This window comes from Euprymna scolopes, chromosome 29, assembly GCF_053919585.1.
Source record: "Euprymna scolopes isolate OS-2025 chromosome 29, ASM5391958v1, whole genome shotgun sequence".
Taxonomy (NCBI): domain Eukaryota; kingdom Metazoa; phylum Mollusca; class Cephalopoda; order Sepiida; family Sepiolidae; genus Euprymna; species Euprymna scolopes.
Genome location: NC_136510.1, coordinates 92,533,861 through 92,549,208, shown reverse-complemented (window position 1 = coordinate 92,549,208; position 15,348 = coordinate 92,533,861). Strand labels below are relative to the sequence as shown.

Sequence of the window (15,348 nt, the reverse complement as noted above, 5' to 3'; positions counted from 1 at the left end):
CAGCAGCTTCTTCGTTACTATTAAATCTGTAAGTTAAATAAATCTGCTTAAGCCAAAGTTGTAGATCATCATTAAGCATAACATGGCACTTAAGCTTATTTGCATACTGTTCTCCCTGTCGCTTTTATTTTCCCAATGCTTCGGATGTTGTAACGTTCAGCATTTTTTTAGCTGTATCTCGGAAATATTTGCAATTATGGAAATTCATGACTTCTGCTCGTTGTAATGTGCTTGAAGCGTTGATCATAGTGTGTTAAAAAGCTATATATTGAAGTGACAATTTAGGTTGGTAGAAAACACTGATAAACAGCAACTGACAATGTTTTTTTTTTTTTTTTCATAAATAATTTGCAATAAAATATTTGTATACAAACATAAACCAGGATAGATAGTATGAATGGTATTATCCTCGTTTTCAGAAAATAACTACTGGATCATTGTGTTTTTCACCTGGAACTCTGGAAATTATAGGATATTGTTAGCTACATCTAATAAAACAATAGTAATTTTCCTTGGCCTGAAGAAGGTAGAATGATCAGTTTTGTAGAAAGGATCGTTTGCCATGACAGTTTGAGAGGTAAACAAAAATGTGTCTCAATAACAAGCTTTAAATCATTATGAATTCAGTCGCTTCTACTTTACCACCTAATCTGTAAGTTGCTGAATAAATATGTTAAAGGTTATACTTCATCTGTTGATAAGTTTTGTGTGATTATTTAACCGATAACATGTAACAACAGATGTAACAGATGTCTGTTGTGACAGTCTTGCAGAAATTAATTATTTAACACTTAGTTATTTCTGAAGTGTGTGCTAATATTCCGTGTTTTTATTTATGGAATTGTTAAATGTATATTTTTCAACACCCTGTCACATTTAATACTGGTCCGTACTATTGTAGCTTATATACTTCATAGCCTTCTTCAATCAAAGTAGAGTTTGTACAACACTTTCTCTTTCTAGCTTTAGAAACTTAAAATAGCTATCTGTAAAAGGACGATAACACTGTACAATAAATTTCAGGTTAAAAATGTGCATGACACACAAGACCTGTTTCAGTATCCTGATAATAAATCTGATTTTTATTTCTCTAGATTAGGCACCGTTTTCGTGTTCTATAAATCATTTTATTATCAGGCTGACAAGAAAGTTCTTGCGGCTTTATCCTTTTAAATTCAAATGAACATATCTCGGCTCAAACAAAAAATTTATTGGTAGATATAAGCACCATCAGAATCAGTACACTTTTGCCAACACAAAACAAGTATATTTATGTCATTAACGTAAAAATCTTGCGTTCTGGTGGTGATGAAGTCGTTCAAGGCGTTTTTGATATCACTTAGGTTTTTTAGCAATTCTCACACAGAAAATTGTTGAGATGCTTGTTGATAGTACTTCTTCGCCGTAATGGTTTCACTTGCGTTCAAAAATCTGCAATGGATGAGACCAGTTACTGGCCACCAAACAGTCAACATGACCTTCTTGTGGTGCAACTCTGACTTCAGGAAGTGACCTGGAGTTCCTCAGCATCTAACCACTGAGTTGAGCATTGCTGATTGTTGTAAAGAACCCACTTTTGATCACAAGTCACAACCCGGTCGAGAAACAGGTCGTAAGGTGGTGAGCGATGTTTTTTATGACTGGTTTTCAGATTAACTACGTGCTTCAGCGAGTACTGTTGCTACCAATTCACTACTCTTGCGAAAAGAGAAGTAACAAGTGAAACAGAGAATGAAAGCATGAAAGGGAGATAATTGGGGGGATTTTATTGAAAGCAGACGAGTGCCGTACATTGTTATTACATATGTGTATGTTATGTTTATGGGGGCAAAAAAATAAGACTGAAATTAAACAAAGAACAAGTGAATTTATTAGAAGCCTGGAAAAATCATGGATTACAATAGAAAAATGCGAGTGTGAAAAGTAATATGGTTAAAATTAAACATGGAACAGTAAATTCAATTTAACATTACATAATCAATTCTTAATGCTGCAATATTTTAAGTTATAAATTTATTATATTTTTTACTAGAATATCCTTCTCTTTTCTTTTCCAGTTTTAGCAACTCGTCCTTTATTTTTCCATGTTTAAGCTTAACCATATTACTTTTCATGCTCACATTTTTCTGTTGTAATTTAAATATATTTGCTCTTATAAATGCATCTACTTATATATAAACAACAAACGTGTCAGAAAATTTTCAGAGATCATGCAATAACAACAAGTTAGGATGGCTGTGCATGGGCGTCCAAAACGCTCTTTGTCATATGAGAGTCTTCAAAAGTCACACATGCATTTGTATAGACATTTACATGGACAGTCCTTCATAGAGTATTAGCTTATATGAATGTGTTCTCTATTTCTCTATCTATTTTCAGTTTTTTTTGTTTTTTTTACATGGGGGTCACCACTTATCAAGGCCCGAAGGCCACTCAGGGATAAGGGTTTATTGCGTGTACAGTAATCAATGAGATAGTATTGTAGTAATCATTAGTATTGGGGGTTTTGATAGAGTGTCTTACTTAAGGAGGCGGTTTGTCAGGAGTTTGTTTATGTTGGACTTGAAGACGTCCAAGTTGTAGTCAGGTGGGAAACAGGCAAGCGGCAGAGAGTTCCACTGGCGTGCAGTTCTAAGAAAGAAGCTTTGCTCATGGAATCTACGTTTGGATTTAGGCACAGATAAAGAGTGGGGAAAATTATTGACAGTAGTTTCAGCCAGACGGGTGTTTCTCGTGAAAGATTGGCGAGGGGGGACGAGGGATTGGAGCTTAGACGAGCACCTGCCATGGAAATAACGATAAAACAAAGACAGGCTCGCAACGTCTCTTCTGTTGGAGAGAGGTTGCAGGGAAGAGAAAAGGGTATCCTCCAGTAAACCCCAAAGTTTATTTTGTACTCTGTCAACGCAGGATAGGCTGTTTTTAGCAGGAACATTTCCTCATTCAATCCCCTGTAACATTAATGTGGTAATAAGTGACTTGTGTCACTGAATGTATATCAAATTTTTTGCGCCCCTTTTCACAGACTTACTTATCATTTTCATCGACAGACACTACTAGTGATGAGACGATTCCAATATTTTTCCCGATTCCGATACAATTACCGATTCTGATTCCGATTCTTTATAAATCTCTAATTTTTAACCATAAGATTGTTATTACCCCATGATTTTTGTAAATAAAAACACATGTTAAACATGCAGATATTTTCCTACTATTTGTCTCATACACATGTTGTAGTTAGCTCACTGGATAGTGACGTCTCTCAGAATAGTATTAATAGCAGTTGCAGCTAAGTTGATCTTTTCTTTTTTTCTATATGTGGCTGACATGATGAAATCAATAAAATAACCATCAAATAACTCCATTAATTGCTCTGGTGTCAAAGACTAAGAAAACTCCTACTCTCTGTCTGATCACTTTGACATGAAATAGGTAAGGTAAAACATTATAAAAATATAGAATGATCTTCCCCCTCCTCCCTAAATGAATTAATTTTAACTTCCCCCCTCCTCCCTAAATTAATTAATTTTAATTTCCCCCCCTCCTCCCTAAATTAATTAATTTTAATTTCCCCCCTCCTCCCTAAATTAATTTTAATTTCCCCTCCTCCTCCCTAAATTAATTAATTTTAATTCCCCCCCTCCTCCCTAAATTAATTTTAACTCCCCCCCCTCCTCCTCCCTAAATTAATTTAAATTTCCCCCTCCTCCCTAAATTAATTTTAATTTCCCCCCGTCCTTCCTAAATTAATTTAAATTTCCCCCCTCCTCCCTAAATTAATTAATTTTAATTTCTCCCCGTCCTCCCTAAATTAATTAATTTTAATTTCTCCCCTCCTCCCTAAATTAATTTTAATTTCCCCCCGTCCTTCCTAAATTAATTTAAATTTCCCCCCTCCTCCCTAAATTAATTAATTTTAATTTCTCCCCTCCTCCCTAAATTAATTTTAATTTCCCCCCGTCCTTCCTAAATTAATTTAAATTTCCCCCCTCCTCCCTAAATTAATTAATTTTAATTTCCCCCCGTCCTCCCTAAATTAATTAATTTTAATTTCTCCCCTCCTCCCTAAATTAATTTTAACTCCCCCCCTCCTCCTCCCTAAATTAATTTAAATTTCCCCCTCCTCCCTAAATTAATTTTAATTTCCCCCCTCCTTTCTAAATTAATTTTAATTCCCCCCCCCCACCCCGTCCTCCCTAAATTAATTAATTTTAATTAATTTTTTGTTTTCTTTCTTGTAGATTATATCAACCAGCATCTCGACGTCCAGTGGCATTTTCCCTCAGTGCAGATATGGGTCTGACGGATATTGAAATGGCCCACGCCTACGAATTTGAGGATCCTTACTTTGATGATGATCGTTCTTATGATATGGAATGTGAGGTAAGTCTCATGTTTGTTTTCCAACCTATGGAACATGTTTGTTGTTACGTTGTTGCTCTATAATAAAGGGTTGAGTGTGTTTGTTGCGTCATCTCTAATAATGGATTAGAAGAGATGACATGTTATATTATATTTTTATGTTGTATCATAAAGGGAATCGTGTGTGAGTGACATGTATTTTCAGAACCTACCTCTGCTTCTTCGATGTTGGACCATCTGGAATTTTCTCGTCCTGGAGGGAGACTTGATACCTGTTTTTGGATGAAAATTCAATCACTCCAAGACTAGGAATTAGTTCTATAGTTTTTATTTCACTTTTCCCAGATGTCCTGCAGAAGGTGGAAGTGAAATCGGCCTGTGTGGGTTCTTCTTCTACACACGTCAACGTTCGTCCCCCCCCCGTGAAGAGGAGGAGACAACGGGAAGCCGTCCGTTGTCTTCTGTGTCCAAATCAAATCTCAACGATTCAGCTAACCTGATCACATGACTCACACGCAATCAAATCAACTGATCTTTTACTTCCGGCCAACGTGTCTACACTATAACTCACCTCTTCCTCTCTCTCTCTCTCTCTCTGTCTCTCTCTCTCTCTCTCTTTATTCCTTAACATTTGCTGTTAGAGGAAGACCACCAGTCTGTAGTGGAAAGGGCCCAAAACTGGATGGCAACGTTCAATGCTGCCAAGAGTAAGCTCATTTCCTTTAATAACTATAAGAAACCTTCTCAACCACTGATTTCCATGGATAATGATTAGGGATGTGACAACAGCATATTCTTTTCATTGTTTTGACTCTTGAGTATATATCTGTTAATATCTAATATGCTTTCATATAGACTGATGTGGTTCTCGGTTGATTGACTGTATCTTACTTGTCGGATATATACTTGAGAGTCAAAAGAATTAAAAGAATATGCTGTTGTCACAACCCTTCTAATGATACACTCCCTGAAAGTACTTCCCTCAAACTCCTAAGTTGAACATTCACAATATCATGAATTGGAACAAATACATTGAGCAAATTGCCAGGGCTGCTGCGAGGAAGGTGGGCTCTCTCTACCGTGCTCGACGGTTACTCTCACCTGATAGTATCATATATCTCTACAAAGCCACCATTCACATATGCATGGAGTATTATTGTCACATCTGGCATGTTGCTCCTAGATAGGGTTAAAAAACCTAATAGGTCCCACACTCTCGGCCAAACTCCAATCATCTGTCCCTTTGCTGAAATGTGTGGCACCCCTATGCCTGTTTTGCAAGTACTTTTATGGAAAATGCTCAGACGAACTCAAAGCAAGCGTGACCTCTCAACATAAATGCCCCCCTCCCACCAAACCCGACAAACAGCAAAATCCCACCCCTACACTGTAGAAATTCTAAGATGCTGTAAATACTTCTACTCAAGTAGCTTCTTCCCTCGAACAGCTAGATTTTGGAATTTGGAATTCCCACCCGGGCTTCTGCTTTCCTTACTGTACAGACATGCAGAAGTTCAAATGTAATGTGAATAAACATCTCGCTATCCAACTCTCTACATGGTATTCCTGCAAATCTGGTTCCAAAAAAAAAAAGTAGCCCCTTATGACTTGGTGACATTGTGCTTTGTTTTAGGTTCAAAAAACAGATTTTTAAAAAGTTGTGCATAAACAACGTTTCCGACGAATAATATAGTAAGATTAAATTAAGGAAAATACTTTCTTATGTGATGCAATACAAAACCTATTCATAATGACGATGTACACTCTGCGGATCTGATATTAGGAAATATAGTTCAACAAAAGTGTAGAATGTCCTCAAATCTGGAAGGTGTATACTGGCACACTATTTAAACTAGAGGTTTAAACAACACTTTTTCACTTAGGAGTGAGATTGGCTTTCAAAAATTGACAGATTTGTATATTTAAATGAGGAAATAGCTTATACTAGTTTTTTTTTTTTGTTTTTTTACATAGGCGTCACCACTTATCAAGGCCGATATGCCACTCAAGGATAAGGGTTAAAGAGTGTAGAGTAGTCAAAAGGACAATATAGTAATGGAAGTTCGGTAAATTTGTTAACTTAAGTGGAACGGCTCATCAGAAACTTGTTCACGTTGGCCTTGAAGACAACCATATTATAGACAGCTGGAAAGCAGGAAAACGGAAGACAATTTCACAGGCGTGCAGTTCTAAGAAAGAAGCTTTGATCATGGAATCTATGTTTAGGTTTAGGTACAGATAAAGAGTGGGGAAAATTATTGATAATGTTTTCAGCTAGTCTAGTGTTTCTTGTGAAAGTTTGGCGAGGGGGGACCATAGATTGAAGCTCAGTTGAACACTTTCCATGAAAATAACGATACATCAGAGACAAACTCGCAACATCTCTTCTGTGAGATAGAGGTTGCAGCGAAGAGAAAAGGACATCTCCCACCAGGCCACGAAGTCTATTTTGAACCCTATCAAGGCAGGACAAGTCTTTTCTAGCAGCTCCTGCCCATATGTGGCAACAGTATTCCATCCTTGGACGTATCTTGCTCTTATATAGATAGAGAATTGCATCAGCAGTGAGATATCTACTGGATCGATAGAAGGATCCGACCATTTTTCCAGCGGCCTTGGCAACAGATTTGATGTACGTATTGCATTTAAGATCAGGAGTAAAGGTCAAGCTCAGAAGCTTGTCAAAACTTGAGGCCTCCCCAAGACGAGAGCCATTCATTTTAATTGATGCCAGATGGGGATCAGAACGTTGATGATGTAAAGATAGAAGCTTGGTTTTAGAGGCATTAAAAGTAACCAGTCACTCCTTTCCCCATTGTACAACGTGATCAAGATCAAGTTACTTTCTTGAAAACCTAATATATAAAACTTAGTATGTCTGTCTGTCCGTCTGTCTGTCTCCATATTTTCAAGCTCTATCTCTTCCAAAACTAATGATTGGATTTTTTCTGGACAATTCTTTTATGGCCTTTAGCTGGCTGAAATAATTTTTGAGGAGTCATGTGTATATATATATTTATATATATATACATATATATATATATATATATATATATATATATATATATATATATATATATATAAGTACAAGGATTTAATAAAACATGTTAAAAAACACTTCAACAAGAGTTAAAAACATTTATTTTTCGGAAAGAAAACAAATAAAATTGATTGTCCGTAATCAGTGCAGTTTTGAAATAAATACTTTCCTTCTCATCTGAGGAGAGGAGTTACCAAAATACAGATTGAGACTTTGCTTGTAATGTATTTAATGAAACCGCAAGTATGGAATAGATTATACTAGCGTAAAAATAAAAAAAAAATAGTGAAGAAGAGGGAGTGGGGAAAAATGAAAAATAATTTCACCTGAATGGATGTTAAAATTAATGATTAGTTGAAAATCTAAAGACGATAAAATTCAAAATGTTGGTAAAAGTATAAAGAACAAATAGTTAATAAAACATATTAAAAAAAAACACTTTGAAAAAGAGTTAGAAACATATTTAATTTATATATATATATATATATATATATATATATATATATATATATATATATATATATATATATATATATAATCTGAATAACAATGTAGCTATATTCCAAGATACAAGGTTTTATTTATTTTAACAATCACTTCTTTCAACATATCAAAAAACTTTGATACATTTGACAGACCTATTTCGTTTACGTAGAACAATCAGTATTTTTATGTTGATATTGACTTTTTCCTTGCATATACTCATCAGAAAAAAAAAACAAATGTTTATTAGAAAGAAAATAATGATATTATGTTGGAAATGGAGCACATTTAGAAGAATTTATGTCACATGTTTATTTAGTCTGCCATCTTAGTATTAAGGGTAAAGGTATTCATATCCTTATTTTCACATAAGTTTAAATTATAAAATACTTCTTACTGATTTTAACCTACAAAAAAGAATTTTATATAAAAAGAATGTTATTCTATTTAAACAAATCATTAGTATCTATTGTATGTTAATTGGGCTTATAGTAGAGTAGATGAGAGGTTTATTTTGGTGGTGGATACAAAACGAATTCCCTACATTTTAATGTATTTCATATTTAGGGGCAACACACACATATGTATATATATATATTGTGCATTGAAATATATTGAAAAGAAATCAAATAACTTAGTTATTTAAAAAATATACATCGCATATTTTAGAGGTATACCATTGTTTCATTGATATAGCCTGATTGATTTTTATTTGTTTACATTTCATGAATGGATAATGATTTAAATGGATTCTGGTAGCCATTTAAGCACTAAAAGGGGACTACATATCAATGAAACCAGGGGACGTCTCTGAAATATTGAACATTTTTAAGTGGAGACATGCGTATTATTGCTGTTGATTATTTGTGAAACTGAAACCTGGACATTGCCAGATCTCCATTCTTGTCAAATTTCTGAAGGAACAAAAAAAAAAAAGAAAAAAAGAGGTCAACAAAAAAGGGAAGGTAACTCTCCACCGGCACTGATAACTCTGAAAGATCTATTGGTGGTCTGCTTATCAGTCTCAAAGAGAGGGTACTCCTCTCTCACTGTAGTCAGACAACCTGCTCCCCGTCCATCCACCTAAGCATCACCATCATCATGGCTCCCAACCCACTCATCCGCTAGCGATCACTACCCTCATCAAATTCCATTAGCTTCACCCTGCCACACTTTTGACTAAAATAGATTGTTTTTTTTTGTTTTTGTTTTTTATTTATGTGGTTATTTCTTTTATTTTGGCTGCTTTTTTTTTTTTTTAATCTCTGTGTGTGCCTGTTGATGTCCTAGGTGTTTGATAGATCCGTTTATCCTTTTCCCATTTATAGTCGTATTTAGGAAAATCTTATCCTTTTTCATTGGTTCTCCCCTTTTTTATATCTCTTTGCCTATACTGCCGTCTATCCTGATTTCTCAATATGATCTATCTATCTATCTATCTATCTATCTATCTATCTATCTATCTATCCTACTCTACTCTACATATAGGCACTTTGTCTGCGTGTGTGTGAGTGTGTGTGTGAGTTCGTTCCCTATAGACTCCAAAACAACTTGACTGATTTTTTTTATTGGTTCTCCCCTTTTTTATATCTCTTTGCCTATACTGCCTTCTATCCTGATTTCTCAATATGATCTATCTATCTATCTATCTATCTATCTATCTATCTATCTATCTATCTATCTATCTATCCTACTCTACTCTACATATAGGCACTTTGTCTGCGTGTGTGTGTGTGTGTGTGTGTGAGTTCGTTCCCTATAGACTCCAAAACAACTTGACTGATTTTTTTTATTGGTTCTCCCCTTTTTTATATCTCTTTGCCTATACTGCCTTCTATCCTGATTTCTCAATATGATCTATCTATCTATCTATCTATCTATCTATCTACTCTACTCTACATATAGGCACTTTGCCTGCGTGTGTGTGAGTGTGTGTGTGAGTTCGTTCCCTATAGACTCCAAAACAACTTGGCTGATTTTGTTTTTCATTGGTTCTCCCCTTTTTTTATATCTCTTTGCCTATACTGCCTTCTATCCTGATTTCTCAATATGATCTATCTATCTATCTATCTATCTATCTACTCTACTCTACTCTACATATAGGCACTTTGTGTGTGTGTGAGTGCGTTCCCTATAGACTCCAAAACAACTTGGCTGATTTTTTTTTTTTTAATTTCACACACGTGTACCTTATGTGCCTGGGAGTGTTTTTAGATAGGTTTTGTGCCGGAATACCTCTGATAAGTATTAAAATTCGATAATCAAAGAAATCTGATTAAAGGAGAAGCAGTACAATTTTGATCAAAATTAACACTTTTATGCAGCCTACCAACATAATTGCATTCAAGAATTTTTATCACCACACAAGCAGAATGGCTGGGTCTATAAAATCAACAGTAGGTTCTTTGATAAGATAGAGGCACGTTCAAAATGAACGCTTCTGATTAGAATATAATAGAGCCATTGTACTTGACTTTTGCATTTTAAACTTAATTCAAGTCAGTATATAAAATTAAAAATAATTTAATAAAATCAACGGTTCTCTACAGTGCAACGTAAACTACAATGAATTGTGGACTAAGTTACTAGGGAAGGCATGTGAAGCTTCTTCCCAGTGCACGAATGAGCGATTTCATCGATTTCGATGACAATAAAAGTATTAGAAGTGTGGAACATTTGTTAATCCTCTTTAAATCCCGAGCAACGTCGAGTCGCCCTGCTAGTTCTCTATATATTTCTATTTCAATAAGCTTAAGATTAGGCCATTAAATCTCTGTCTCTATTTCTATCTACTACTAGAAGATGTACCCGGCGTTGCCCGGTATTAAACGTAGCGTTAAATTTCTTTAAAAATACAAGTTATTAAGCAGAAATCAACTTTTTATACCGTGACAGTTGGATGTTTATTTTTTTAAATAAGAATCGCCCCAGACAAGGCATGAAGCCACTTAATGTAAGAAGTTAAAAAAAGTAGTCACTGCATATCCTACCTTCGAAGTCTCCTGTTCTGTACACATCTGCTTATACTGCTCTGATTATTCTCGTATCATTTTTCTTTCCATGCAATGCATGGCCTCAACTCTCATTGTACAGGTTTCATTTAGATAGATAATTACATTTCATACACATGCCATTTCCATACACGCGTGTGTGTAATGTTACACACATTTATACATGCGTTAACATATTGACACCCAGAACCCAACACATAGCAGAGTATGTTGCAAAAAATATAAAACAAGTAATAACTCGACTGCTTTTTTTGTGTCCATAACAATGACATTTATTTACGGGTCTCTGAATAAAACATGATCGTGCTCCTTCTCTTTGGCCTCTAGAATGCCATTGTCGCCCGACAAAAGGAGGGTGGACCTGTAAATTCATCTGTTCGTCTGTTCATCTGTCTGCGCTTTTCTCAATAACTACGTCTTGGAATTTTTTGAAATTTTACACAAACATTAAACATTATATGAGTAAAAAAGTAACAGAACGGATTTTCCAGGAAAACTCCAGTTGCCCTCCTTGGGGTGCCTTTCGGATTAAAATAGCTAAAATTGACACTTTTGTACTTATTAAAAAAAAAATTGATACCTTGGATTTTTATAAAACTTTCTGAAAAGTTGGAACTAATTGATTTCTATATAATTTTGTTTGTCTATACTTCGTGATAGCTCTTAGTCGTGCCCCAGGGGCTCTTTTAGGGCTAATAAAAACACTACATTTTCGGGACTATTTTACCATATTTGTCCAAAATTGTCTGTGTTTGTCTATTTAGCAGTTTTGCATGGTGCTGAACTCAAATTTAAATATGTTAAGTTCTTGGGGACTTTTGGAGCTAAATCAGGGAGGAGAGGGTCAAATGATTGTTTTGGTCATTTCTTTTTTTTTTTTTTTTTTTTTTTTTTTGCATGGTGCAGAACTCAAATTTACATATGTTAAGGCCTAAAACTGCACTGTTTGTTCATTTTCACCAGGATTTGACGCCCCCTGGGGATTTCTGGGGCTAAATGGGGGGAGGGGGGGTAAATGCTAAACTTAATCATTTCTTTTATGTCTCGTTCACTGTGCACTCACGGGGGACTGCGCATGCTTCACTTGTTATAGTCTTTTTCTTTTTCCTTACCGTGACGTCACTTTGCACACGGATCAGCATTTGCATATAGCCGCTCTACTTTGTTACGTGCGTGTGTGTTAAACTCCGATATAAATATTTCTTCTACTCTCTCATCCATACTAAACGGCCTGAATTAAGACTCTTTGGGAAGAATATTAAAAATAAATTGATATTGATTTTAAGCATTTCATTTGCTCCCCGTTGACTCATTATTCTTTTTTGTGGTTTTTCTATTATTCCCAACCTTGCGGTCTTCCACTTCCCCTCCTCCCCTATCAGTCATTGTGGTAAAGTTAATATTGATCAATGATTAGCAATAACCCCCCCTCCTCCTTTCGATTAAAATAATGAAAACAAAGGAAAGAAGGAAAAACTGAATCGAAGCTACGGATTATTGATTGGTTCAGAGAGATTTGTTGCTTGTTGATTTTTCAGAAAAACAAAAAAAAAAACAAAAAAAAAACGATTGCGTTCTTTCCGGCAATGATAACTGTTTCAGCTTGTGTTTAAAAAAAAAAACAAAAAAAAAACAATAGCAAAAAACGGAGAAACAAGTAAACGCCTTGCTATAAACAAAATAGCAATTTGTGTTCAATTAAACGATTATAATAGGTATTGTTTTGACGTGGAATCCAAAATAATTAGGAGTTATTTAAAGAACACGACTTAAATAAGCAGCCTATATGCTGGGCGACTGTTCTATAATAGGGTACCAAAAACGGTACCAAAATGAGTCATGTTACGTTATCTAACATGAACGGCACCCATCTAAACCGGTGTATACGTTTCGTGTTTGTTTGTGACGTGACCTAAATGTGTTACTTAATATCTATTAGTGGTTCTTCACTTTCTGAACCCGCTTTACGTTTCGTGATCGTCTAATGTTCATATGCGTGCGTCTTATGTGTATCTTCGACATACCTTTATCTTCTCTGCTCACTGAACCTGGTCCATCCTGACGTCATCTTGTTCTTGGAGCGGACAGGAACCTTTTTTGACGAAACACATTGACTCCAAAACGATGATTGGTTTTCATATTAGTTTTTATTTCACTTTCCAGGATGTTGCGCAGAAGAATAGAAAGTGAGTTTCTTTGCTTGTGGTCTTAACAGTCTACATTTAGAGACACGTCACTCCCTCCCAAGAGGGGAGGAGAGACAACCGTAAAGCCCAACCGCTCTGCTTCAATCCCAAGTTCCAACTCCTCGATGATCTCCAGCTAACCTGATCATGTGACTGACACTTGATCAGATCAGTTGACCAGACCTTCCGGTAAACTTGTCTATTATCTAGCTTTGTTATATTTTGACAGGTTTTATAAATATTCATCGTATCCATCTCTTGTCCACCTCTCCAGTTAGATAGATAGATAGATCGATAATTTATTCTGGTCTACCTATTTCATAACATGACGATCAGCTACTAAGCGGAACTAGTATAGAATTTAACATAATATGGTGACCATTAATATATACCAGCAGGAAGACCCGATGTTGCCAGGGATTGAATTAGAATTAACAAATGCTCCACATTTATTTATTTGTTTGCAGATTATTATGCGTGGCATAGTGGATAGAGATGTTGATATATTAATGAATTAAATAACAAATTTACTTTCGGCAGTCTCGTAATTCTTACTTGCATTATTTTGTCCTTTAGTTCTCACATTTTATGAGCGATGTTTCTGACAAAAGGGAAAGAATTGCTGTTTTCTAACACTTATCGTTGGCTTATCAAGAAGTGTAAGCCATGTTTAGTTTCAGAACAGTTTCCGATGGTTCGTTGTTCTACACAAGTCCTAAGAGGTGACTTGTTTGCAGTAGACAGAGCAGTTTCCGATGGTTCGTTGTTCTACAGGTCCTGGGAGTTGACTGGTTTGCAGTAGACAGTTCTCGAGTTGGAATCCACAGAGCAAAAGATTCTTCCAGTGTTGAGACGGAAAAAGCATATGCGAAATTGCTACAGGAAGGTTTAATATTTATGGAGCAATTCTGGTTTCTGATTGGTTGGTAGCTAAACGGGAATTAATTCGATTCGTCAGTTCCCAGCAGCATCGTTTATAAATAGAATCACCCGACTATGCGGGATCATACTCCATTATATTCCCAAATATTGTAACAGCTTATTTATCATTTTGAAGTAGTTATTTTTTGACATCTTTATATCAAGTGGCTTCATATCTTGTCTGAAGCCATTTTCATTGTTATATCGTGGATGTCAATCTAAGCAAATAATAAATCCGATGTAAAATAATTAATCGAACAATTGGTTGGGTAACACAATGAGGTTTATTGTACTTCGAGTAAAAAACAAGGATATAGTTCAAAGAAAGGATATATATATATATATATCAGGTTGACAAGAAAGTTCTTGCAGTTTTTAACTTTTAAATTCAGATTGAACAAAAATTTATTGAACGAAATAAGCACCATCAGAATCAACACACGTTTGCCGACGCAAAACAAGTGTATTTATGCCAATAACGTAAAAATCTTGCGTTCTGGTGACGATGAAGTCGCTGAAAATGTTTGTTCTATCACTTGGGTGTTTGAAGCATTTCTCACACAGAAAGTTGTTGAGATACTTGAAAAAGTGGTAGTCGGTAGGTGAGAGGTCTGGAGAGTATGGCAGATGAGACAGAGTTTTGTAGCCCAATTTGAACAAATTCTGCTGAGTCGGTTTAGCAACATGTGGTCGGGCATTGTTCCTATTTACAATGCCTCCCCACGGGAAAGAGTTAGACACCAGGGTCGTTTTTTAATGTGGAGAAAAGGAACAAAAATAAAAAATTGTCTCAGTCGTGAAGGATTTCTCCTCCACTGACAGAGAACAAGAAATTGAAGTGCAGCATCTGAAGAACAGATACTACACTTTGATCTTGACCCGAAGGCCAGGTATTTATTTGCTCCCCCACCGAGCAAATTAGGCACAAGGCCGATTTTTAATGTGAGGAGTGAAGGGGAAATGGGGACCAACTCCCCGGGGAGTAGGGGAGCTGGATAGTGACAATTGGTATGAAGGGTTGCCCCTACATTGACCAAGGTCTTATATGTGGGGTCGCCCCCACATATGGTCTTTGCATGTAGTATCTGCCGGAACAGATACTATACTTTGAGGTATTTATTTGCTCCCCCACTGAGCAAATTAGGCACAAGGCCGATTTTTAAAGTGAGGAGTGAAGGGGAAATGGGGATGAACTCCCCGGGGAGTAGGGGAGCTGGATAGTGACAATTGGTATGAAGGGTTGCCCCTACATTGACTAAGGTCTTATATGTGGGATTGCTCCCACATATGGTCTTTGCTTGCAGTATCTGCCGGAACAGATACTACACTTTGATGGTATTTA

At 35.9% G+C, this 15,348-nt stretch overlaps 1 protein-coding gene across 7 annotated transcripts in view; it reads left to right on the top strand.

Annotated features, from left to right (window-relative positions):
* Positions 1-15,348, top strand: part of LOC145252782 (E3 ubiquitin-protein ligase PDZRN3-like) — a 596,515-nt gene that overhangs the window by 358,058 nt on the left and 223,109 nt on the right. For all 7 annotated transcript variants that reach the window (XM_080112716.1, XM_080112718.1, XM_080112721.1 and 4 more), the window contains exon 3: positions 4,245-4,386. In XM_080112716.1, the coding sequence (XP_079968842.1) occupies positions 4,245-4,386 (142 nt within the window). The remainder of the gene's footprint in view (positions 1-4,244; positions 4,387-15,348) is intronic.